Source organism: Mobula hypostoma, chromosome 11 (assembly GCF_963921235.1).
Source record: "Mobula hypostoma chromosome 11, sMobHyp1.1, whole genome shotgun sequence".
NCBI classification, from domain to species: Eukaryota; Metazoa; Chordata; class Chondrichthyes; order Myliobatiformes; family Myliobatidae; genus Mobula; species Mobula hypostoma.
Genome location: NC_086107.1, coordinates 20349190 through 20376620, shown reverse-complemented (window position 1 = coordinate 20376620; position 27431 = coordinate 20349190). Strand labels below are relative to the sequence as shown.

The 27431-nt window shown below is 39.8% G+C and overlaps 1 protein-coding gene across 1 annotated transcript in view; it reads right to left on the bottom strand.

The window, feature by feature from the left end:
- Positions 1 to 4793: 4793 nt before the first annotated feature.
- Positions 4794 to 27431, bottom strand: part of slc17a6a (solute carrier family 17 member 6a) — a 53442-nt gene continuing 30804 nt past the window's right edge. The window contains exons 8-12 of the mRNA XM_063063143.1: positions 26770 to 26919; positions 19935 to 20067; positions 12888 to 12998; positions 10645 to 10772; positions 4794 to 6778 (exon numbers count right to left, since the gene is read on the bottom strand). Coding sequence (XP_062919213.1) covers positions 6449 to 6778; positions 10645 to 10772; positions 12888 to 12998; positions 19935 to 20067; positions 26770 to 26919 — 852 coding nt within the window. The 3' untranslated portion in view covers positions 4794 to 6448. The remainder of the gene's footprint in view (positions 6779 to 10644; positions 10773 to 12887; positions 12999 to 19934; positions 20068 to 26769; positions 26920 to 27431) is intronic.

Sequence of the window (27431 nt, the reverse complement as noted above, 5' to 3'; positions counted from 1 at the left end):
AAGTTCAGTGATACAGCATGGTCTGAAAAGGTCAACATAATGTGGCCAGATTGTGAATCCGTTGGATTTGTGAGGGCCTTGGTGGTCAGGGGGTATTTGGGAGTAAGAGAGGTGGGTTGCAGGAAGAAGATCTGATTACAAGGGTCTAATCATGTAGAGGGATAGAAGGTAATAGTTTGCTTGGAGATGTGAGTGGGGGATAGCAAAAATGAAGCACTCTCACCCCCAGCAAATGGAAATCACATTCTCATTTTTGCTTCTGTAAAATTGAATGGTTACACGAACTCAGGGATACCAGGTTCACAGCCATTAAATTTAAAGCACAGGTGAAATGTGAAGCCTGAAGCTTCTTAAATTATTCAAGATGGGGATCTGCCTCTCGAGTTGAGTATTCCCATCCAACTGCATTAAAATCCAAAGTGGTAAGGTTTATGGGGGTGGAGGGGTTGATTCAGCCTATCTGTAGATTAATTTTTTAACTAGCTCTCTCTAACCATTTGTTTCAAGCTAGAAGTGATGTACTCAGAAACTCCCCCTCCTCTCTCCAAGCCACATTGGAAGTCTGAGAGTTGGTCAGCAGCAGGTCTGGAAGACCTGATATCACCTATCACGGTCCCTCTTTTGTTGTCAACATCCCAGTGGTCCTGAGTCAAAGCCGTCACATCCTCCCAGATTGTCACAGAGAAGATTATAATCATCAGTGATGGTGTATTGCTATTGCCAGTATGACCATCCTTTACCCTATGCACCAGGATGGGGTTTCAGCTTTGCTCAGACTGCAGGGTTGAGTAACAATAAATTTCTCTACACACCACATCTTGATCAATTCAGAGATTCCACCATGAGTGATAAAAAAAGCATAAACCTCTATACCTGAGATTGTGATAAACCTCATCTAAGGAGGGTTTCAGATCTAATGTACGGCATGTGCAGGTACTCGGAAAAAACCTTATAGCTGGTACACTTTGAAGATTCCTTTTAAAACGACAGTCACACTACAGCAGATCAAATGATTATGAAATGAATAAGCTCTGCTTCTTGAAGGTTATACCCCTTCAACCATCAGGCTCCTGAACCAGGGTGGATAACTTCATTTGATATTAAATTGATCCCACAATCTAAGGACTCATTTTGAAGGACTCCTTGGTTTATTGATTTTTTAAATTTGCACATTGTGTCTTCTTTTGCACATTGATTGTCTGTCAGTCATTGTGTGTAAACTTTCATTGACTCTGTTGTGTTTCTTTGTTTTACCATGAATGCCTACAAGAAAATGATCTCAGGTTAGTATATAATGACAGACATACTTTGATAATCAATTTGCTTTGAACTTTGTTTGTTGGAGCTGCATCATCTTTGCAAGTAGAACCGACACGTGTCTTGTAAAAGGCAAAAGACTTGGGGTGTTAAGAAGTGAGTCGTTCACTTCAGAGTATCCAGACCCTGCCTTGCTCCTGTGAACACAGTAGTTAAATGATCCTCAGGGTATTGCTTCTGGGGAACTTGTGATAGTCATGCTATTGAATGTGAATGGTAGGTAGTTAGGCTGTCCTTTGTTGGAGATAATTATCGTACTTCAAAAGTACCAGGCAAAAGTTTACCTTAATGTTGTCTAGCCCTTGCAGCATGAAAAGGTGGACTGATTCATTTCCCAAGGAGTCTCAAATGGAATAAAATGTTGCATTTTGTTATGTTTCTCCACTTCTGACCTTGTGATGGAAGGAAGATAATTAGGTAGGTGATAATACTTGGGCCTCGGACACTGCCCAGCAGTATTCCTGTGGTGATGTCCTCAGTGGAATAACTGACCACCAACAACCACATCTAACTTTCTTGGAAAACGTAATTGTTAGCGAGATGTTATTGTATGTGTGGGATAGTGTAACATCACATTGAAAAGATCCAATGAGTGATGCTTCTATCACTAAGATTTCATTAGTTCTGACCCACAGTGTACTTGAAGTGGTCAACTACATTTGCAACATAAAGCATGGGTTTTTCAAGGAATGGTGGACTTCTTTGGCATTAATTACTATCACTTGATGTAATTCGCTACCTACTGTGGATGATTGATGTGTTGTTATGTGATTTATAATGATCTGCTATGACTATATGCTATGATTTATAATCATCTGCTATGACCAAAATGCAAGGCAGCAGGTGAAAGGGTTCAGATTCTCAAACAATATTTATACCTCAGACTGGAGCTGATCTGAGCCATGTATTTTGTGCTGAGGTCACTGGTTGTTTCAGCAAGAAGAGGCTGTTCATCAGGAAACACAGATATGATATAGCAAGCCATTTAAAATAGACATGCTGAGGATCAGTCATTGTTTTGATATATTCAGCAGAGTTAGGTCACCTCAGGATTGGAGAGTATTTTGTCATCTGGAAGGTTATTATTGTACTATGTTACTGTTAACTGTGTGGTTTTCAGCGGGAACACTGATTTAATTGCCACCATATTTGAAAGAACTCCTTGCTGCTAATTCAGATAATGCCTACCAACACCATTTAGCTGAGAGATAGAGTCATAGATCACTACAGCATAGAAATGGGCTCTTCAGCCCATCTAATCCATGCCAAACTATTAACCTGCCTAGTTGCATCGACCTACACCCGGAACGAAGCCCATTCATCCATGTATCTTTCCAAATTTCACTTAAATGTTGAAATCGAACTTTGCATCATCACATCCGCTGGTAACTTGTTCTACACACTCACCATTCTCTGAGTGAAGTTGTTCCCTTTAAACATTTCACCTTTCACACTTTACAAATGACGACTAATTCTAGTTGCACCCAACCTCAGTGGAAAAAGCCGGTTTACATTTATCCTTTCTATACCTCTCATAATTTTGTACCTCTATCAAATCTCCCCTCATTCTTCTATGCTCTAGCGAGATCTAACCTAGTCAAACTTTCTCTATAACTCAGGTCCTCAAGTCTCAGCAATGTTCTTCTACATTTTCTCTGCACTCTTTCAATCTTATTTACATCTTTCTGGTAGGTAGGTGACCAAAACTGCACACAATACTCCAAATTAGGCTTCACCAATGTGTTATACAACTTTTACATAATATCCCAACACCAGCATTCAGTACTTTGATGTATTAAAGCCGATGTGCCGAAAGTTTTCTTTATAACCCTATCTACCTGTGACACCACTTTCAAGGAATTATGGATCTGTTACTTCCAGATCTGTTTGTTACACCACACCCCTCAGTGTCATACCGCTAACCATGTAAGTCCTATGCTGGCTTGTCCTCCAAAGCTGCAACGCCTCACACTTGTACTAATGAAGGGTCTTGGCCCAAAAAGTCTACTGTACTCTTTGCCATGGATGCTGCCTGGCCTGCTGAGTTCCTCCAGCATTTTGTGTGTGTTGCTTGGATTTCCAGCATCTGAGATTTTCTCCTGTTTTAAATTCAGTCTACTATTTTTCAGTCAAGATGGTCCAGATGGTCCAGATCCCTCTGTAAGCTTTGATAGCCTTCTTGACTGTCCACTACACCCCCAATCTTGGTGTCATTAGCAAATTTACTGATCTAGTTGACTACATTATCATCCAGATCGTTGATATAGATGACAAATAACAACAGACCCAGCACAGATCCCTGCTGCAGACCACTAGTTACAGGCCTCCAGTCAGAATGGCAACCATCTACTACCGCTCTCTGGCTTCTCCAAATGACTGAACTTTCTTGACCAACTATACATACAAGAGCCTTGTCAAAGGCCATAAAGTCTATGTAGACAACATCCACTATTCAGCTGGGTCATTCCCTCATCATCCACCCGCTTGTCTCCTTTGTCTCCTTTGTCGAATGGTTCCTGATTATTCATTGATCACATGAATGAGGTATTGGCGGCAAGCATATATAGAAAGCTAACAATACCGGCAAATAATTTCTCAAGGAGTTGATTGGTAAGGTGAAACAGAAAATTAGTGATTTCCTGGTGTAACAGCTATAAAATGGCTGAATGCGTCGACAAAATGGCTGACTCAAGTTTAGTTTTGGACTTTGATTATGCAGGTAGGCCTTCTGAGACAATTTACTGGAAAGCATGTGATAGTTTCAGGTAAATTGCATTCAAGGATCTTGCCTTGTATGAAGTTATCATTTGTGGCAGAGATAAAGGAGAACCTGAACATTAAAATAGTGAAGTTGTTTCAAGAGATTACTCCATGGGCTGGATTGCGACCAGTGCCTGGCAAATTTAACACCTCTTTTATACCTTGCCAAAGCTTTGTTAAAAATTAAAAGTCTTAAAATTTAGTAAAATTGGGGAGAAGGTCCAGGGAGCCTCATTGACTCTATTACGGACTTATTGAGTATACCTGCAAGAAAATGAATTTCAAGTTTGCATATCGTGACATATATGTACTTTGATAATAAATTTACTTTGAACTTTGAACGTTATATAAAAACAAACCTGCACTTACCTTTTCAATTATGTTTGGCTTTCTCTTTTTAAGGAAAGGATTCATTTCATATACCCATGCCATCTCTTTCATAAATCTGAGAGGTCTGGTATGTTTGTCTGACCTATTCTGCTGAGGATGCTTGGTCTGCATCCCAGAACTCTGTGTTAAGTCCATCATTGGTGCTGACATTTAGATAACACAAGCACATTTCTAATTTCCACACTGCCATGCTCTGAAAATCTGTCCCAGTACCTCTCTGGTCCTCTTGACAAACTTATACTATGCAGGGAATACATGCTGGATATATATACTGTATTATAGTTATACCATGAATTTTAAGAACATACTGTAACTTGTATGTAAAAGTATAGATAGAGATTTTTATTAACACTTCTTGCAGCAACAAAGTGATACAGTCCACATCTTTCCAAAGTACACAGCAATGGCATGATCACATTACACATCACTTTGAGGCACAAAGCAAGGGCAATACCTTCAGATCAAGTAGGTTTCCCTCATTAGTAACAGAAGCCATTCCTGACTTGTATACTGGGACAACGGACACTAAAACAGCCTCCATCCACTAGTACGGTATAGCCAACAAACAGAAAAAAAACCCATCCCCTGCACCATCTGGAACATACAGCACAGCAGCAAATGGTTGATACATCTCGAACTGTACCATTAATGAGTAGGACTGTCATCATCTGTGGAGCAGAATTTTAGTCTAGAGAATGAAGTAACTCAAGTGAACGAGGTGCTGATGAATCCAGCGTAGTAATTACCTACAACCAAAAGCTATATCAAACTACAGTAGTGGAGCACATAGTACAAGACAATGCAGTTGATTATGTGGGTTTATTGCTTTGTACACAAATACTGCAGTCTTTGCTGAATCCAGTAATATGGAGAGGAAATGGGTTTAGCCAAAATGACATTGCCTGATACTAATTCTGAATCTGATGAGGCATGCTTCCTTTTATTTTCAATGAAGACTCTGATTCTGTCCTTTTTTATTCTCTGCTCTTTAGTCAAATATTCAGATGCAGGTCCTACATCTGGGGTTTTGGTAGATTTTGCTAGAAGAGTTTTTTTTTACAGTAAATTAAAATTTTGCAAAGCTTTAACTTCTTTATCTGATAAATAACCTCTAACTTTTAAGTGCTAATTATATTCAAGTACAGATGAATCATAAATATGTGATTTTTTTTTCCATTTATAAAAGCTATTTACTTATCTAGAATATCAATAGATAAATTTATCTCATTATGTGTGCTTTACAACTTTTTGTCTTTGCATACTTTGTTCATGGTAATGGCGAGACTTGTATAACCATTTGTTTGGTTTGGTGGTAAACTGAATGTAATTTCACTACACATCTAACATGGACATAATGACACGTGCATTTTTATAAAACATCTAACCAGGATGAAAACATATTAATTCAATGGGTTTTCACAGATAAAAATGCTCATTTAAGGAAAATGCATATTTTGAATATAGAGTTTAAATTTACTAATTTTTGAGTTTTTTTGAACCAAGTATCTAAATATTCATATAATATGCATTAAACTTTGGCTTGGATCCACTGAAATTATGTAAGATTTACTTTAATATCTAAAACTCAACAATACAATTCATTACTAGACATTCATCTAAACACTCACATTAGGATTTATTTTATTTGAACGGATATCCAGTTAAGCTGCAAGTCTTTCCATTTGAATGGATAAGTCATTTTGGATATCCCCACTAAATTTCCTGGCAGTTTGCTGGCCAACCAGCAGATCCTGAAGAAGCCCAAGTCCTTCTAAAAATGGCAAAGCCTGGATTGAAATGATGCACGTCACCATTTTATACAGATTGCACTCAAATGCTGCTTTGTTAAATTGTACACAGTTAACAATTGTCATTCTTACGTGTGGACATTCACACCACAGTATTCTGTGCAAACAATCACAATGAATCTTAGACACAATACAAAATATCGAATAGACCTTTTTTTTTGTTTATTTCCCTGTTATGAATAGTCTCCTTCTTGGCCTTTACAGTAGTAAGAATCTTTCACATCCTCTTGTACAAATTCTTCCTTCTTTTCCCATCCATTAGGCCAACCACCATTGCCACAAGTGGTGGCCCCGTAAGACTTTGTAGTACCATAATTCTGAGTAATGTCACCGGTTTCTTCTGCCAGTTCATCTTCATGTATAAAACCACATTTTTCTTCACTTGTCTGTTCAGGGTCTGCCCAAGGTTGTTTCTCACCCGATGCAAATAATGCATAAAATATGACTCCTCCATAGTGGACAAGTGCCGCAATTAGAAATACATACTGCCACTCTTTCTGACTCTGTGAAGGGAAGCAGACATGTATGTATTTATCCCGTGGCCTGCAGTACATCCCAGAGAGTATTAAGATAATCAATAACTTATGAAATGTAGTTGCCTTTGGTAATCAGGTTCCCACAAACACCAATGTCTAATGAGCTAATTATCTTTCTTTGGTTATAGCAAAGCGCAGCGCAGTAGTGTTAGCGACTAACATAACGTAACTTCACAGCACATGTGATCAGGTTTATTCCCACTGCTGTTTTAAGGATTTTTTACATGCTCTCTGACTGTGTAGGTTTCCCGTGGGTGCTCCGATTTCCTCTCACGTTCCAAACACTCGCGGGTTAGTCAGACATGGGTAACGTATGTTGGTGTCAAATGCGTGGTGACACTGCAGACTGTCCCCAGCACATCCTCAGATTGTGTTAGTCATTGACGCAAATGATGCATTTCAATGATGTTTTCATGTACGTGTGACAAGTAAAACTAATCTATTCCAGGTTAAGGAATATCTTTGTTTGTCACATGTGCATTGAAACACACAGTGAAATGCGCCATTTGCATCAAGTCAACAAGGACCATGCTGGGCACCCTGAAAGTGTCGTCACGCTTCTGGCACCAGCATAACTTGTCCACAATTCACTAACCCTAACCGCACGTCTTTGGAATGTGGGTGGAAAGCAGAGCACCCGAAGAAAACCCACATGGTCACAGGGAAAACTTACAAACTCCTTACAAGCAGCGGCGGGAATCAAACCAATCTCAACCTTACTACTGGTGCAGTAACGTGTTGCCCTAACTGCAGCACTAATCAACTGAGGAAATAAAACATAGGCCAAGTCAACTGAAATGCACATGAGTCCTTAAGTTAGCATCCTTATATAGAATAGTAAAGCATAGGAATATTCTCTTCAGCCCACAGTGGCTGTGCTGACCGTGAAACTAATCCCTCCTGCCTGTACATGAACCATATTCCTCCATTCCCCATATAATCTTCATACCCTCATAATTCACACAAGTAGAACAACAATGCTACAAAGTAACCTCATGCAGTCACAGTGCCCCTTTACTTGTTGAGTTCCCCCAACATTTCGCGTGGGTTTTTCAGGATTTTCAACATCTGCGGAATCTCTTTTCTGATTAGCAAAATAAACTTTAAATATGGCAGCATTAAGTTTAACAGTGTATGTGTTAGAATTTATGAATTATTTTAAATAATATTTCAAAGCATTCTAGTTTTGATATGCTTTTCTCCCTTTTCTGTTCTTCGGTAATATATGAAGTAAAATACCCTGCAATCATAATTTTGGCTTTGTTATACAGAATGATCACAAATGTGGTTACTAAACAAACTTGCATAGTTTACATTTTTTTCCAGCAAAAATTGCATCTGGATTGTGACTCTTTTACTTTAGGATGATCAAAACATTTTGAAGTATGATCATTCTAGAGACCTCATTCTGGGTATCACATCCCACAAGGTAAAACCAAGAGGCATATGTGACAATGTTTCACTTCAAGATAAGATCAATGGCTTTTATGCTTGCTTTGACTGACATAATATGGAGGTAACTGCACAAGCTCCCACAGCCCCCTTTGAACTTTTGATTTCAGTCTCTGAGGCTGATGTGAGAGCATCCCTCAGGAGTGTGAACCTATGCAAAGCATCTGCCGCAGATGGGGCACCTAGCCAAGTACTGAAGACCTGTGCCGATCCGCTGGTTGGAGCATACACTGACGGCTTTAGTCTCTTGCTTTGGCAGCCTGGGATAACCACCTGCTTCAAGTAGGCTTCAATTATACCGATGCCCAAGAAGAATGTGGTACCTGCTTTAATAACTATCGTCCAGTAGTACTTACTTCCACTGTGACGAAGTGCTTTGAGAGGCTGGAGATGAAGCATATCAACACCTGCCTTGGATCCAATCCAGATTGCCTACCATCACAACAGGTCAACAGCACATGCTATTTCATTGACCCGTCATCCAACCTTGGAAAATCTGGACCATGAAGATTCATATTTCAGGATGCTCTAAAAATGTGCAGTTGGGAGTATTGTGACAGTTTCATCATGGCTTGGTATGTATACACGAATGCCCTCGAAGGAAAAGCCTACAAAAATTAGTAGATAGAGCCCAGTCCATCATTGGTAAGGCTCTTCCCACCATTGACCACATCTAGGTGGAGCACTAACACAGGGAAGCAGTGTCAATCATCAAGGACCTCCAACATCCAGGCCATGCTCTCTTCTCACTGCTGCCATGAGGAAGGAGATACAAAAGCCTCAGGACCCACACCACCAGGTTCAGGAACAGTTATTATCCCTCAACCATCAAGCTCTTGAACAAAGGGGATAACCTCACTCAACTTCACTTACCCCATCACTGAAATGTTCCCACAAACCTATGGACTCACTTTTTAGGACTCTTCACCTCATGTTCTCAATATTTATCGCTATTTATTTATTGTTATGATTATTGTTTTTCTTTTTATATTTGCATAGTCGTTGACTTTTGCGCATGGGTTGTTTGTCCATTTTGTTGTGCACGTTTTTTCATTGACCCTATGGTGTTTCTTTGTATCTACTGCAAATGCCCACAAAAAATGAATCCTGGGGTTGTATATGCTGACATATACAGGCATGTACTTTGATAATAAATTTACTTTGAGCTTTGAACCCCCATTCCTAGTTCTGTTACAGGAAGGGATTATAAAGCAGGCAAGGGGGAAAAAAAAATAAAGGAGACTTTGAGAGCATCCTTCAAAAAGATGCAACAACTCTACTGTTTCCTGGGAATCTGTGGCCCAGGACCACTCGAAGTGGAGAAGGCTTATTCAGGGTGGTACAGGGAGGTACAGGGTGTACTTGCAGTAACAATGATAGCAGCAGCAGAAATCCTCCATCTGACAAACTTCTCAGCCTATCCTGCCCATCCGTGAAAGAAACTGAAGTTCTCACACTGACCTCACCAGTCACACCAGAGGCCACAAAACCAGCATGAAAATAACTCATCCCTGACCCTGGGGGGAAGTCTAAGAGGCAGGAGAAGATCAGATTTGTGGCCATGTATATCTTGAAAGGAAGTTTGTAGGGATAGGTCTAAAAGCAGGTCCAATTCAATCATTGATATTACAAATTCTCGCCTAATATTTAAAGTGGCAAGTGATTCAAGAATCTGCCAGAATAAGCGGGATCTCCCTGTGGCCACCCATTTTAATTCCACTTCCCATTCCCATTCCGATATGCCTGTCCATGGCCTCCTCCACTGTCATGATGAGGCCACTTTATAATCCGTTTGGGTAGCCTCCAACCTGATGGCATGAACATCGATTTCTCAAGCTTTCAGTAATGCCGCCCACAACCTCCCCCCTTCACCATTTCCCAGCCCCTTTTCCCTCCCTCGCCTTATCTCCTTGCCCGCCAGTCACCTCCCTCTGGTGCTCCTTCAACATCCCAGCTCTTTACTTCCTCCATCCCCCTCCAGGTTTCACCTATCACCTGGTGCTTTTCTCTCCTCTTCCCCCCCCCCCGCCCCGCCCCACCTTTTAAATCTACTCCTCAGCTTTTTATCCAGTCCTGCCCAAAGCTTCCGGCCTGAAACGTCGACTGTACTCTTTTCCTAGATGTTGCCTGGCCTACTGAGTTCCTCCAGCATTTTGTGTGGGTTGCTCGGATTTCCAGCATCTGTAGATTTTCTCTTGTTCAAGAATCTACTTAACCAGATTTTAACTATTTTTGCCATTGTGAGTAAACACTAAAAATAATCTGCAATGCAAGTGTATTAGTAAAGAAAAGTGGGAATTTTAAAAATGAAAAATACTACAATGTCACAGCTTAAAATCTACTACTGGAGTTCAACAGTTGTTGACTTATCAGTTCTGTACCTTGTTTTTGGTCATGGCCCCAACAATCAGAGGGCACACCATTCCAGATAATGTCCCCACACCATTGGAAATTCCCATGAGAATACTGGCATATCTAGGTGCTATATCCAGATGGTTAACATTGAAACCTGTATTGAAAAATGTGAAAAGGATTATGAACATGCCCTCTGCAATGTAAACTAAATAAGAATTTGGATACTGAACTCCTTTTCCATCTAAAGTAAGTTATTAGTTTAATTTCCAATACAATTTAGTATATCTAATGTGGTTCTTAAACCAACAAACAAGTCTGATAAGAATAAAATGTAAATATCAGAAAAAAATTAATGCCTTTCATCTGAAAATATTTTGGGACAAATTTACAATTGGTATACACTCTAGCACATAAAATTACAAACAAACAAATAATTTAACCATGTAGTAATCTACTACCTGATGAGGTAAAATCGAGCATGGACTAATGAAAATATATTGTCTCGTTTACTGTCAGGTGTCGTACAAAATGAATTTGACCTGCTTCCTGTAACTAACTAGAAACATTGAGTGTGATTATTATGGCAGATGAAGCAATTCTCACTGACATGGTCTGGACTGCATTTCTGAGCTTTTTTTTTAAAGGAGGTAAACCATTTATCTCATTCTGCGTTTCATATCTGTCAAATATGAGAAGTGCTCCATTGAATATTATTACTATCTGCTTAGGATTCTTTTGAGTCTAAATCAAACACAATTTTGGCATAATTTCATCATTGAAGTTCATTAACTATGAATGAAAAATCAGGCCACAGATAGTCCACAGTAATATGCCTGGGAAAATTGTTTTTCTTGTCAAGGTGGCAGTAATTCAATCATATCACAGAAGTGCTATTAACTGACAAATACTCCTCAGAGAAACAAAATGCTGTTCGCTGAACCATTTGGCTGTTTCATAAACGTTTGGGAAAACAATGAATAAGTAAAATACTTAAGTATAAGTGTCTGTTGCAATGTGCCAGGCGTGGGTACCCTGCCCTGAATCACTGCCTACAATAAGCTCACAGTCAAGTTTGCCTGGTCCTCCTGGCTGGCCTGAATAATCCTGGGTTCCAACAGTATGGCTTGAGGGGTGGCAGCACCTTCACTGGCCCAATGAAATCACACCCCTGAAAATCCGATGAAAGCCCTTACCTGTCATCAAAGCCCCTATCCCATTTGATCAAGTTGTAAAAGTTAACGGTTTTTAAAATGCCTCAATGTCCTGACATTCAAAATATTTTAAAAACAAAATATAAATATAGCTAATTATATTTTTCGAAATTGATGATGTTTTTAAAAATCTCAAGTAATTCTTCAATGTTTTATGCTGACTGAAATAAACAAATACAAAGGATCTTTCTTCTGCTGGCATTGAAATGACTGGATTCATGAAGCCTGGAGCAGCTCTTACCCGTGGCAGAGTCCAATAGCTGACTCCCAAATGCAAAGGCCAAGGAAATTGCGATTTGATTGATATGCCTATGCTTCCCCCCAGCTCATTCTTCCCTGCCCACTAACCCTCCCACTGAGGCTAAGGAAGTCCTGGACCTCAGTTCTTCTAAACTGCTACACGCTATTGATTCTGAACAGAACCAATCACGTTCACCAGTATAACCCATAACAATGCATTTAGGATGTGCAAAAGGAATTATAAAGGATAGAATTATGGAGTAATTCAAGAAAAAAAACACTACATGCTAAACCTATAACATAACAGTGTCGTTAGTGTAACTAACAATTAGCAAATACAGTGAACTCTCATTTATTCTGTAGTTATGCATCCTGAATTCTCACACTACTGACAATTTCTAAGAATGTTCAAAAACTTCATAAAACATTCAAACCGTGAATTTTATTCCAAGTGTGAAGTGTGAAGGCATATTTTTAATTCATTTACATTTATACATGAGATCAGTGCAATTAGAGGTTGACTGGCAACTTTTTGAAGCTTTGGTACTTCATGTGATGGTGAATACACTCATTCTTGTGATTTATTTCTGTTCTGTTTTGCACTAATGTTATTCAGCCTTAAATATATACAGTAGATCTGCAGTACAAAGCATTTATTTCAAAAGGGCAAGGAAATGTCAGAACAGAAATTTATTTCAAGGCTACGTATAGAATACTGTGCCTTTTATTTAGGAGCTATTCCCATGCAACCAACACACTCCTCTCCCCAAGGATGCTGTGTAGGTAAGAGTATATTGTAATATTAAATGTCACCTTACCTGATATAGCAAAGCCACTGAAGCCAACGGCCATGACAAGGAATGAAATCGCAACCCCTTTGCTATGTGAGTAGCCTACCACAAGAAGAAAGGTCGCTTCCAAACCAAACCCTTAAGGGAAATAAAATACAAGAAACTATTATCCAAATAAGATCTATTAATAACTTTAATGCTATAGTATTTAATTGTAAGCTGAACCAAATGACACCATAATGACTCCACTTTTGATGAAATCAATATCAATTAGCATTTACATACTGTAGAATGCTACCAGCACTTACCAATCTATACTGTACACAATCACTAAAAAAAGTATTCAGCTCTTTTCAGGGTAGTGTGGTCCACTTATCCGCACTCCTATTACTAAAATCAGCATCCATCCCTTTCCATTACTAACACACTACAGCAACACTAAATCCTAATTACATGGTGCAATGCAACTATTCAACAAATGCAATTCAAAAGCAGTTTCTGGCCACCTGACTTCTATCAACAAGAAAGAGAAGAGCAACAAAGAATTAAACTTCTTTTATTTGCAAGTCCACAACACAGATCATGCATCACTGCTGATGCTCCTGTCCACACCACGCCTGGACGGCGGAAAGTCTGTTTTGCAGATGCGTCCAAACAAATTCACAATTTATTTTGTTGCATTGGATATGAGGAGAAACTTCTTTAGTTTAAGTTCAAGCCTAATTGTCATTATACTGTCTAATACAGCCAAATGAAACAGTGTTCCTCTGAGGCCAAGGTATAAAACACAGTCACAGCATATTTTGTACATGTAATTATGAGAGCAGAAAAACATAAAGATACCAAAAAAAGTAATTATATAACCCAAATCTCTGACTGTCATGGCCTGTAGATTGATAGCACATGGATGTTGTCCTGGAGCCATGTTTCTGCAAGAATAAATCCATAGCAGTTCCTCATCTCACACAAATGTAGTCTCAGATTAACACAGTCCAGCTCTTCTTCTACCCAGCGAACACTGGAGAGCAGCACCAAGGGGAGGGGCCAGCCCCTCCCCCAACCTAGCCCGGAATCCAGTGGCACACAGCCATCTCCAGCATCTCCTTCCCTGGTGGCTGCAGCAGACGACCCTGAGGCAAGAGGGCCTGGTTTGCGAAACATCCAAGGTAATGCAGCTCGCTCACCTCTCGTCTTGCCAATGAACTAGAGAATTGGTCTCACAGTGCTCTAAAATACCAATGTCAAACAGGATCTTGTGATCACTATAAAAATGTCCACGACAATCATTTGCACCATTTGTTGATCGCACATTGCCTCTGACACCTATTTTCCTGGGTGGCTGAAGTGGGATGCAACACAACACAGTACACATCAAGTTCAGTTCCACTGCTATTGAGCAACTCGAGTGGGTAGATCTGCAGCACTTGGCGTTCCTAATCTCCAGCAGTGTCATACAATTGTAAAAAAGATGTGAAGGACACACAATTACATCTTTATTTGGATCCAAAGAGGTCACTGCATCCAAGGCCCCCGCCATCTTATCAGAAGCAGTGGGATTGTTGAATCTGTGAAATCATTGCCACAGATGGCTGTAGAGGTCAAGTCATTGGGTATTATTAAACCAGAGGTTGATAGATTCTTGTTTAGTAAGTGTGTCAAAGGTTATGGGGAGAATGGGATTGAGAGGGATAATAAATCAGCCATGATGAAATGGCAGAGCAGCAGACTCAATGGAACTAAAGGCCAAATTCTGCTCCTACGACTTATGCTCTTTTTATCTGATTGAATGATTATTCTCTTCACCATAGCTGCATCATGATGCTCTTCTGGACATCAACATGCAAGCAATATTGCTGCAGACTTCAAGAGAAATTTTCATAACCATCTTCTCAGGGCAAATATTAATAGACAATATAGTCTAGCTATCATTCCTGAATAATTTAAGAAGGAAGCATCTGATCCCCTGCTCTTTAGAGTATATCAATGCAATTTGCAATAAATAAAACACTAATCAATGTCTTATTGGAATGGTCAAGCAATTCCCGCTCAGTGTAGTACCTCGAAAAGCTAATGCAATAAAGTGGTAATTTCCGATTTTCAAATTAATTCATTAGCAACAATAATCGAGTTAGGGAGGAAAGTGTTGTGTAAAGGAATCGCAGAAGGTTGAATAGCTAAGGAATTGGAAAGTAAGACTGATTATAATATGAAAAATTGAGAATTGTTCCACTTTGTTTAGAGAAAGAAAAGCAGAATTTTGCTTTAAAGTTGAGAGTTGGAGAAATTTTGCACTCGGATGACCATGAACATGAATCACAGGAAGTTAACATGATGGTACAGGAGCGAGAGAGAGACAGAGACAGAGGGACACACATAGAGACACACAGAGAGAGACACACACGTACAGAGACAGAAAGAGTTCTAAATACAAAATGAACAAAGCAAAAAAGGAATATTTATGGAAGTGATGAGCCAGGATCCAATGAAATAGTGAAGTCTGCTTGAAAAACCAGATAATCTATTTTCTTGTAACTTATTTAACTATAATTAAGCATAAAATAGTTGAGCTACTGATTGCTTAAGCTTTTGCTGAAATGTAATTTGTTGCATTAGTTACTTAATTTTCAGCATTTGGCAGTCTTGGTTTAGGGTACTGCAAGGGAATGAAAGCATTGAAATAACTACTGATACCTGGTTCAAAAAAAATACAAGAAAATAATTATGAATGTCAGCAGATAAGCTACAACATGTATATTGGAAAAAAATGCAAGAAAATTTCAGGAATTTAAAGAATTAGGTCTTCGGATAATTGAGAAACAACCATACTGAAAGTATCGTGGTTGATTTTAGAAATGAGGGAATTGGCAAACGGATTTTAATGCCAAAGCATTTTCTTGATATATCACCAATATTTTATTATCAATCAGCAAAATAAATAAATACAATATCATGGATAATATGAGTTAATGGTAGATCAGTATTGATTGATCAGGATTAATTCAATCCTGGAGGTCACATTGTAGTCAGTGGCAAGTGAATTTCATTTGCAGTTCAGCTCACTGACAGCTTCATCCTAAGTTTTCGTTTACAGATTATGAAGTACAGGATGTGGTCATCAGAGCCTCACTCTTCCAACTCAATGGTGAAATCACCTTCTCTCTCCACCACCCCCCCCCACCCCAAAGAAGGCATTGTGACGCTGTCAGTTCTCTTTTGCGGAAGGCTGCAAACATCAGATGGTATCCATTTGGACCCCGAGATTTTAATGTTAATAGCAATATTAGGGGGTTAAATTGGACAGCATCAGGAAATGGACAGAGGAGAAACTGGAATGTGTGGTTAACCCACTCTGTTTGATTTGGAAAAGTACAAATTCATGCTGCTTGTATCCAGTAACAGGAGATCGATCACAATGATATTCAGACCATGCATTGGAAGAAGGATGGATGAACTGTATCGCATTTGTGTTACACCAGACAGGTGTTGCCTGGCAGTGGTGTAGTGGCATCAGCACCAGATTTCGAGATGAATGGTCCCATCCGGGCAGCTCCTTGCATGCTTTCCATCTATGCTGGTTTGAGCCCGGCCTCGTAAAAAAGCAGTCAAATGCTACGGAAACGGCAAAAATGCCACCCAATGTGCCGCAATGCATGAAAAAGAACAACAATGTCACAGGTGAGGGGTGAAGAGAACTCTGGAAATGAAGAACAGGAGTCAAGCTTGCAGGGCTGTGTTTGAAGAGATAATGCCTGAAGAAGAGCAAAGATCTCACACGCAGAGTCAACATCATTGAGAGCACCATCTAAATGACGTACCTTAAAACAAGCGTCATCAGCTTCAATTGCTGGTGCATGCACTGTTCACACATTCATCAACAGTCTCGAATAATTAGAAATGGAACGAGCTTCACAGTAATTATAACGTACTCTTCATCATACATCCATACCTTTTACACAACCCCAATAAGTCAGCCATTACAGGAAAATGACCCAAATAGTAATCACCAGATCGTACCGATGTCTACTCAGCAGTTTTGCAGAGAACGGCCAGCGTCTACAGTGAACAAGTTGGAAGGAACTTGTGGAATAATGCAGTGCAGCATAGACACCCAGAACATGCAGAAGATTAGAGAGCAATGGATATGGCTTCTGCTCCACTGCTGGACTCTGCAAAGGATCCAGGGGAATATCATAAGGTACTGAATTTTAGGTCACAATGTACTTTGTATTTGGCCCCTTCACTTTAAACTAGCAGGTCTATATAGAGGGGTTTGTTCACTAAAATGTGTTTGTATTTTTAATTGCCTTCTTAAAACCTAATAATGTTCCCAAATGAATTTGCATGTTGAATATGTCTCTAAATTATTTTTAAATATCTAGGGTTTTTAAAAAACTTTTTCTTAATATCTGTGGTCATGTTTGGGAGAGTATTTATTTGGTGCCACTCACAGGTAACTACATACCCTCCCAGAGGTTGGCAGAACAATGGGGATCATGAAACCACAAAAGTTAAGTATGACCACATCCATCCCTTGTGAAGCAAGTGTGAAGCTTGGGCTGGCTCCTACACCATACATTGTTTTAAATAATAGATCAAGTAGCCCTTAACTGCACCAATCAGCCTGATATGCGATGATCTTGACCCGAAATGTTAACCCTGTTTCTCTTTCCAAATACTGTCTGACTTCTGAGCATTTCTGAGTATTTTGTGTTTTTTTTAATTCAGATTTCCTGCATCTGCAACTTTTTTTGATTTTCATTGTGATAGGCACTTTTTTTTAAGCAGGTGCAGCTCACCACTAGCTCCCATCCCCTGGCCAGAGGTGACAGTCTTTGCCATCACTGTACGGGAATTAATGAGTCCATTTGGAAATTTACTGTTAGAGTAAAACAATTAAGCAACAATATTTTTTTGGAGTCACAGCATGGAAACAGGTCCTTCGGCCCATCAAGTGTGGGATGGCATCAAATGTGTTGTTGCACTAATCCAACATTAATCTGTTTTTTTTCCTTACAATCTCGCCAAAAGAGAGAAGGTAAGATTAGAAATGGCACAGACTAGAACTGGGGTTAATTTTATTGGTAGAACACTCTGATGAGATGGTTACAGAGAGAGACTCTCTTCCTTCTCCACTTGCTTCATCAGATGTGTTTTTTAAGGCTGGTGGCATGGACTGTGCTCTCCTAAGTGCAAGGTTGTGAAGCACACAGCTGACCATCATGGAGGCTGCAGAATGTTGTACACTCAGCCAACTCCATCACAGGCACAACCTTCCCCATCATAAAGGGCATCTTCAAACAGCAATGCTTCCAGAAGGCAGCATCCAGCAAGAAGGACCCTCACCACCAAGAACACACCCTTTCCTTCCTACTACCATCAGGGAGGAGGTACAGGAGCCTAAAGACCCACACTCAACACTATAGCCGCAAACACCAGGAAATCTGCAGATGCTGGAAATTCAAGCAATACACACAAAAGGCTGGTAGAACGCAGCAGGCCAGGCAGCATCTATAGGAAGACAGCTTCTTCCCCTCCACCATCAGATTACTGAACAGACCACAAACATTACTTTGTTATTCTTTTTTTTGCATTATTTATTTATTTTGTAATTTGGAAGTTTGGTTGATCGCTGAGCTTGGCAAAATGTTTGCAGACGTTTCGGCTCCAGTCGAGAAGCCCTCATCAGTGCACAGTTGAGGGTGCTGTCTCCTCAGAATGCCAGTTTATATACTCCTCCGGGGTCTGAATGAATATTGATTAGATGCTGTCATCTGATTGGCTGGTTCAAAATGCTGTGAACAGTTTCGCAGTGGAAGATTCTGATTGGCTAGCTTTGATGGAGATCCATTGGAAGTGTTTGCTTCGCTGTCCAGATCCTAACATTACTGGTGATTCATTAATTTATAGTACTTCTAATGTCTTTGTGCTGATTTACTGCCACAAAAAAAACCACTTCAACATTTATAAATCAGTGATAATAATCCTGATTCTGATCTTGTCCCACTCAAATTCTGGGCGTCCACAAATTAGACTATGAGCAATGCTTGAACTTTCTTATGATCTATCATGTGCTCCTTGTTTTCATAGCAAATAGCCAGCAGACCCTTTCTTCCGCATCCTTTTATTTTATTGACGTGTAGAACACAGCACAGCAGAAGAAATGTATTGTGGCAAGCCTCAGAGAGCAGAGCACTAACCTGCATGGTAGATCTGTGAGAATAGAACCCTTTGTTTGGCATTCATCTCCAGGTTGACATGCCATACCACAATACCAGTAATATGAGGGCATGCATTTTTTTCTTTGACAATGGAGAAAGCTGCAATCCTTGCAATGAAATAAATGATAACTATCTCTAGAAAAAGGAAAGCATCTTAACCTCTTTTGAGAAAAATTGTACAGTAGACCAGGATATATTGTAAGTACCTCAAACTGATATTTAGAAGAACCCTATGCAAAAATGCCCATGAATAGCACAACTTTAATTACAGGGATATTATCCTCATATAGATCGGCAATAGACTGTACTTGAAGCATGTGTTTTTATCTTGATGTGGGCATCTTTAATTAAGTTTAATTCCTTTACATTGTTCTGCTTGAAGTGCATAATGAGGGTTAACCCCTGAAGGTCCTGGAAGGATGTTGAGTGCCCTTAAATCCTTCTTCCTCCCTTTTCAAGCAAGCTGCTTTTCTCCATCTGGTCCTTTCCCTGACTTTCTATCAAGTTACTCTCTGACAGAGAAAAATACTAGAACATACAAGTCTGGAAGAAGTTGATAACTGAATCAAACTTCCACAAAAGTTTGTTAAGTAATTACAGAAACTGTTAAAAGCATTAAACAATCAAAATTAATCTATCCAATAGTTGAATAATCCATAGAAATATATTTTCCTAGTACATGATCTTAAACTCATAAGGAATACAACAGATTCCAAAATTATAATATGAGCAAAAGCATTAAGAATTATAAATCACTTATTTTCATCATGATATCTATCACAATACTGAAAGCTTATCTTAAATAGTACATACATAAAAATGTTTTGGTGTTGTCATGAAAAATATAATAGCGTACCTCCACAATTCATTATCTTTCTGACCATTGTAGTTGAAAGTATCCTCTTACTTCTGAGGTAGTCCGCAATCTGCCCACCAATAGGTACAATAATTGTCATGACGAGATGGGGCAAAGCTGACAGCATACCGACCTGAATTAATAAAACTAAATGGTTACAGAGAATAAAGGAAATAAATTGTACTTCTATCTCCTGTGTAGTTGAAGATATTACTTTAAGTAATTTACTCTAAATAGTCATCTTAAAAGGTAAATATGGAAATATTCTGTGTTAGGAAATCCAAATAATGCAAAAAAAAATTTAAAGGTTATATCAGATAAACTGACCAAAAAGAAATTCCTTAAATCACTGGAAATCAAAAGAACTGCAGATTTTGTAATCTGAAATAAAATTATAAAATGCAGGAAACACTTAGCAGGTCTGGAAGCATCTGTTGGAAGAGAAATGTTTCATTCCTGGGACATTTCATAAAGAACTGGGAAAGAGAGAAAACAAGTTAGCTTTCAGCTGCAGAGCAGATGAGGGGTAGGGGATAGATAGCACAAAGGGGCACATCTCTGATAGGGTGAAACTATGCACAGTCACCACTTTATTAGGTGCACTCCTGCACCTTGAAGTGGTCACAAGAGTGGACCATGGTGTGATCTTTTACTGCTACTGCAGGAAGGTTCAACATTGAAGTTCAACATGTTGTGTATTCAGAGATGCTCTTCTGCATACCACTGTGGTAACACGTGGTTACTTGAGTTACTGTTGCCATTTGGTTAGCTTGAATCAGTCTGGCCGTTATCTTCTTACCTCTGCCATTAACAAGGTGTCTTTGCCCACAGAACTGCTACTTACTCGATGTTTTTTTTTGCACCATTCTCTAACTCTAGAAACTGTTGTGCATTAAAGTTCCAGGAGATCAGCAGTTTATGAGATACTCACACCACCCCATTTGGCACCAATAATCATTCCATGGGGAAAGTCACTTAGATCACACGTCTTCTCCATTCTGATGTTTGGTCTGAACAGTAAATGAACCTCTTCACCATGCCTACATGTCTTTTATGAATTGAGTTGCTGCCATATCTGTTTTTATGGCAGGCTGCAATTAGCACAAGAGATCTTTCACAGCAGGTTGCTATTAGCACAAGAGGTTGTTCTTTGGTGACACGGCATGAGGTTGAAAAAGATCTGGGGTGATTTTCAGCGGCTACTATCAGCATGAGGCGATAAAAAACGGTTTCAGTGGAGTGTTCATTGTTGAAGCGAGGCAGTGTTAGAGTGCTCCACCTTTGGCCAAACAGGCTTAGGTAAGAATAGGTCTGGACAAGTATAGGCAAAGGCTCCAGGTAAGTTTTTGTTTTCTGTGAGTACATTGCTAGTGCACAGAATAGATCTGGAGGTAGTGGTAAGTTTGTGTGAGATGTGGGAACTCTCTCCGTGATAATGACATTTGCGCAGAGTGTGTGTAGTTCCTTAAAGACTGTGTTAAGGAACTACAGCTGCAGCTGAATGACCTTCCGATCATATGGGAAAATGAAGAGGTGATAGATAGGAGCTTAGGGAGATAGTCACATATAAGTTTCCCGAAGCAGGTATCAGGGTGACTGTCAGGAGAGTGAAAGGGAATAGGCAGCCAGTGCAGAGTACCCCTGTGGCTGTTCGCTTAATAGTAAGAATACTGCTTTGGATACTGTTGGAGGGTTTTACCTACCAGAGGGAGACCATAGCGACCAGCTCTCTGGAACCGAGTCTGTCTCTGTGGCTCAGATGGGAAGAGGGAAAAGGAGGAGTGTAGTAGTGACAGAGGATAATTAGAGGAGCAGAAAGCAGATTCTGTGGATGTGAAAGAGTCATCTAGATGGTATGTTGCCTTGCAGATGCCAGGGTCAGGGATGTCTTGGATCGGGTCCATGGCATTCTAAAGGGAGAGGATGAACAGCCAGAAGTTGTGGTACATATTGCTACTAACAACACAGGTCAAAAAGGGAGGAGGTCCTGAAGAGAGAATATAGGGAGTTAAGCAGAAATCTGAAAAATAGGCCCTCCAGCGTAGTAATCTCTGGGTTGCTGCCTGTGCTATGTGCCAGAGAGAGTAAGAACAGGATGATTTGCAAGATGAATACATGGCTGAAGAAATGGTGCAGGGGCAAGGTTTCAGATTTCTGGATCATTGGTATCTCTTCTGGAGAAGGTATGACCTGAACAAAAAGTAAGTGTTACACCTGAACCCAAGGGGAACCAAAATCCTTCTGGGCAGGTCTGCTAGGGCTGCTGGGGAGGGTTTAAGCCAAGCTGGGAGAGATATGGGAACTGGAGTGATAGGGCTGAGGATGGGGCAGTTCGTATGCAACTAGATGCGGTGCCTAGGGAGACTGTGAGGAAGGACAAACAGATGATAGGGCAAAATTGTAGTTAGTGGGATGGGTATAACACGAGGCCAAAATCAAAAAGGGTGATGAATACAGGATTGATGGTGTTATATTTGAATGCACACAATATATCAAATAAGGTGGATGATCTTGCAGCACAGTTATGATGTTGTGGGCATCACTAAGTCGTGGCTGAAAGAAGATCATTGCTGGAAACTTGATGTTTAAGAAAACATCGAAAGGACAGGCAGGTAGGCAGAGAGGGTGGCGTGGTTCTGTTGGTAAAAAAATTAAATCAAATCTTTAGAAAGAGGTGACATAGGTTCAGAAGATGTAGAATCCACATGTGTAGAGTTAAGAAGCTGCAAAGGTAAAAAGACCCTGATGGGGCTTATACACAGGCCTCCAAACAGTAGCCAGCATGTGGGCTACAAATTACAACACAAGATAGAAAGGGCATTCAAAAAGGGCAATGACACGATAATCATGGAGGGATTCAATACACAGATAGCTTGGAAGAATCAGATTGGTGCTATATCCCAAGAGAGAGAATTTGTAGAATGCCTATGAGATGGCTTTTCTGAGCAGCTTGTGACTAGCGGAATGGCATTTTTGGATTGGGTGTTATGTAATGTCCCAGGTTTGATTAGGGAGCTTCAGTTAAAGGAACACTGAAGAAGTTGTCATAATATGATAGAATTCACCCTGCAGTTTGAGAAAGAAAAACTAAAATTAGACGTACTAGTGCAACAGTTGAGTAAAGGGAATAATAGAGGCCTGAGAGAGGAGCTGGCCAAAGTTCATTTGAATGGGATATTAGCAGGGATAACAGTAGAACAGCAATAGCTGGTGCTTCTGGAGAAAGTTCAAAGCACACAGGAAAGATACATCCCAAAGATGAAAAATTATCCTAAAGGGAGGATGAGGCAACTGTGGCTGACAAAGAGAAGTCAAAGACAGCATAAAAGCTAAAGAGAGTGCATATAATAGAGCAAAAATTGGTGGGAAGGTAAAGGATTAGGTAGCTTTTAAAAACTAAAAGAAGGCAACTAAGAAAACATAAAGAGAGAAAAGATGAAATATGAAGGTAAGCAGACAATAATATCAAAGAAGATTCCAAAAGATTTTTCAGATCTATAAAGAGCAAAAGCGAGACAGGAATAGATATCAGACTGCTGGAGAGGTAGTAAGGGAGCACAAGGAAATGGCAGACAAACTGAATAAGTATTTTGCATCCATCTTTACTGTAGAAGACACTAGCAGAATGTCAAAAATGAGAGTGTCGGGGGCAGAAGTGAGTGTAAGTTGCTATTACTTAGAAGAATGTGCTCGGGAAGCTGGAAAGTCGGAAGGTTGATCAGTCACCTGGTCTGGATGGACTACACCCCATGGTTCTGAAAGAGGGAGCTGAAGAAATTGAGGAGGAATTAAAATTGATCTTACAACAATCACAAGATTCTGGAATGTTTCCTGAGGACTGGAAAATTGCAAATGTCACTCCACTTTTTAAGAAGGGAGGGAGGCATAAAAGAAGTAAAATATAGGCCAGTTAACCAGACTTCAGTAACTGGAAAGATGTTTAGCTTATTATTAAGGTTAAGGCTTTGGAGGACTTGGGGGAACATACCAAAACAGGCCAAAGTCAACATGGTTTTCTGAAGGGAAAATCTTGCCTGCAAGATATGTTGGCATTCTTTGAGGAAGTAACAGGCAGGATCACAGGGAGTCAGTGGAAGTTGTTTATTTGGATTTTTGGAAGTGCTTTGATAAGGTGTCACACATGAGGCTGCTTAACAAGATAAGCCCCTTGGTATTACAGGAAAGGTCCGAGTGTGGAGAGAAGAATGGCTGATGGCAGGAGGCAAGTGTGGGAATAAACAATGCCTTTTCTGTTTGGCTATCAGTGACTTGTGGTGTACTGTTCGGACTGGTGTTGGGACTGCTTCTGTTCATGTATACTTCGATGATTTGGATGAAGGAAGTGATGACTTGTGGCCAAGTTGCTGATGATACGAAGATGGGTGGAGGGGCAGATAGTGGTGAGGAAGCAGAGTACCTGCAGAAGGACTTAAACAGATTGGGGGAATGGGCAAATCGACAGATGGAATATAGTGTAGGGAAGCGCATAGTTATGCACTTTGGTATAAGGAATAATGGTATGGACTATTTCTAAGTGGGAAGGAAGTTCAAAAATCAGATGTACAAAGGCATTTGAGAGTCCTCATGCAGGATATCCCAAAGGTTAACTTGCAGGTTGAGTCGGTGGTCAGAGGACTTAAAAACAAAAGCAAGGATGTAATGCTGACGCTTGGTCATTGATCAGATCGTATCTGGAGTATTGTGATCAGTTTTGGGCTCCTTATCTAAAAAAGAGATGTGATGGCACTGGAGAGGGCCCAGAGGAGGTTCACGAGAATAATCCCAGGAACAAAAGGGTTAATGTACAAGGAGCACTTGATAGCTCTGAGTCTGTACTCACTAGAGTTTAGAAAATTGAAGTGTGAAACCTATCAAATATTGAAAGGCCCCGATAGAGTGGATGTGGAGAGGAAGTTTCCTATAGTGGCTGAGTCTAAGACCAGAAAGCACATCCTCAGAATTAAGGGATGTCCATTTCGAGAGCTGAGGGAAAACTTCTTTAGCTGGAAGGTGGTGAATCTGTGGAATTCATTGCCACAGACGGCTGTGCAGGCCTAGTTATTGGGTATATTTAAGGAAGAGTTGATAGGTTTTTGATTAACCAGGGTGAAAAAGGTAATGGGAAGAAGGCAGGAAATAGGGTTGAGGGGGATAATAAATCAACCACAATGGCCAAATGTCTGCACCTACGTCTAATGTCTTATTGTCACCTGATTAACTGAGTAGATATTAGCATCGATGAGCAGGTGTTCAGCCGTACCCAATGAAGTGGTCACTGTGTGTAAATGAGTTAGGATTTCACACTTCTTTGTCTGGATTGTGTGTTGCTGACATCAGGGCTGTAGAACATAACCAACAGGCCAACTATAATCAGACAGTTACCCGCCAGTGGCTCTTTATGGCGTGAATATATCATGGTCCATTGCATTCAGTAAAACACACACAAAATGCTGAATGAGCTCAGCAGGTCAGGCAGCATCTACGGAGAGGAATAAACAGTCATGGTTGGGCCAAGGCTCTTCATCAGGACTGGAAAGGAAAGGAGGAGAAGCCTGAAGAATGAGGTGGGGGAGAAGAAGTAGTACAGGCTGGTGATGGGGAAGATAGATGAGTGTGTGTCACAATATAGACTCATAGAATCATAGCAAGGTACAGCACAGAAACAGCCCCATGGGCAACCTAGTCCATACCAAATCATTTAAAATGTCTACTTCCATTGACCTGCAATGTGCTGACATCATTTCAAAAACACATGAAGAGCCTTTAAATTGGATTCCAAAAAGACATGAAATTAATAAACAGAAACTGTGCCACTCACTTTAGCCAGGATATTCTGTTTTAGCATTCAGGTTCAATGTTAGTAATTTGGTTCTCTATGTCCTCAGTAATCTCTCGTCATCCCCAGTAATTTCTTGTCCCAATTCAACCCTGCTAATTCTTATTTTAAGAGTTAGGATAATTAAGATGTTGTAGATAAAGAAAAAAAAGGTTGCATTCATATGCAGTCTTTTATAGCCTCTGTATATCCCTGAGCACTTTACAGTAAATTAGGTATGTTTGAAGTGCAGACTCTATGGAAGCACAGAGCAAATAAATTACAAACAGCAGAATTCCAAAATAGCAATAGGATGATCAGATAATAATCTGGAATATCTGATCAGTAACTTTGTATCTCTAGAGCAACTCTTCCAATATCAATATACTGTAGATGGATCAGGTTTCAAAATCTCCACTCTGACATGCCTTATTTTAATGATTTTAAGGGGGAATTGTTGGTCAGAGCACAAGAAAGTAAGCACCACTCTTTAGAATAAAGAGTAGCTGTTTAGATCCACTGACTAGCCCACATTCAAAAGCTAATGAACTCAAACGATTCTATAACTTCAAAAGATATAGGACAACACCCCCTCGGTGCAGCAAAGTGTCTCTCAGTACTGAAGTATCGATCTGCATTTTATACTCAAATCACTAAAGCCGGCGCCTTCACTTTCGGAGTGGCACTACTGAGCCAAGGTTGATTTGGTTTTGAGATGGACTCCTAGCGAAGTCTTTCTTTTGTCAATTCCCTTTATGGATTTAGCAAGATGGGATATAGTAGCATTCAGTTGCAAGCACATGACATAGGATATCTTGGCTGAGAATCTATAAGGCTCCATGGTTTCAGGAAGAGAATTCTATCTAAACCCAAGATGGGAATATCATGGGTTTTTGAATTCCAGGGTATTTCCATTTTTTGTGTACTGAAAAGAATTCTACCATGTGTCATTTTTCACATTGCAAATATCGATTAGTCAAATTGCCTATCTTGTTACAAGCTGTATGAAATGAATATTACCTTGCTGATTTCAAATCCAAATACTTCTTCGAAGTAGGCAGGTTGGCTAATCAGCAGCAAGTAGAAAGTCCAGCTTCTACAGAAGTTTGCCACAATTATTGCATAGACTGGCAGGGAGGTAAAGAACTTTCTCCATGGTGTCTTGAATTTCTAAAATAAAAGGGCAGACCAATTATGATGCAGTTGCTGAATTAAAGTATGTATTGGCTAATTTATTCCATCAAGCCCATTTGTAAACTAAATGCATTAAAATCAAAAAATTATATCAGACCATGGTCCAGGAGGAAAATCAGCCCATATTCAAAAACAAATGAACAATTATATGTGCAACTAGTCTACAGATTAACCAACTGATTTTCTTTCTGGTAAAGGACAATAATCAATATACTTTGACCAGAGCTGTCAAATGATCAGCTATTAATTTACCCAATATTTTAAATGCTTAGAACATAATCATTTTTTTAACCAGCTGCTCTACTCTACATCATAGATTTATCAATTGAAATTACGGTGAAAGTGGTAGTGGATCAGTTTTAGATTAATCATGCTTTCTGGTATGTCCAAGTTACTTTGAGAAGTGACTTGACTTGGTTAATTAACCATATGCTTTTTGTCAGGTCCCCCACACAAACAATCAGATCTCCAGGAAAAAAGCACACCAT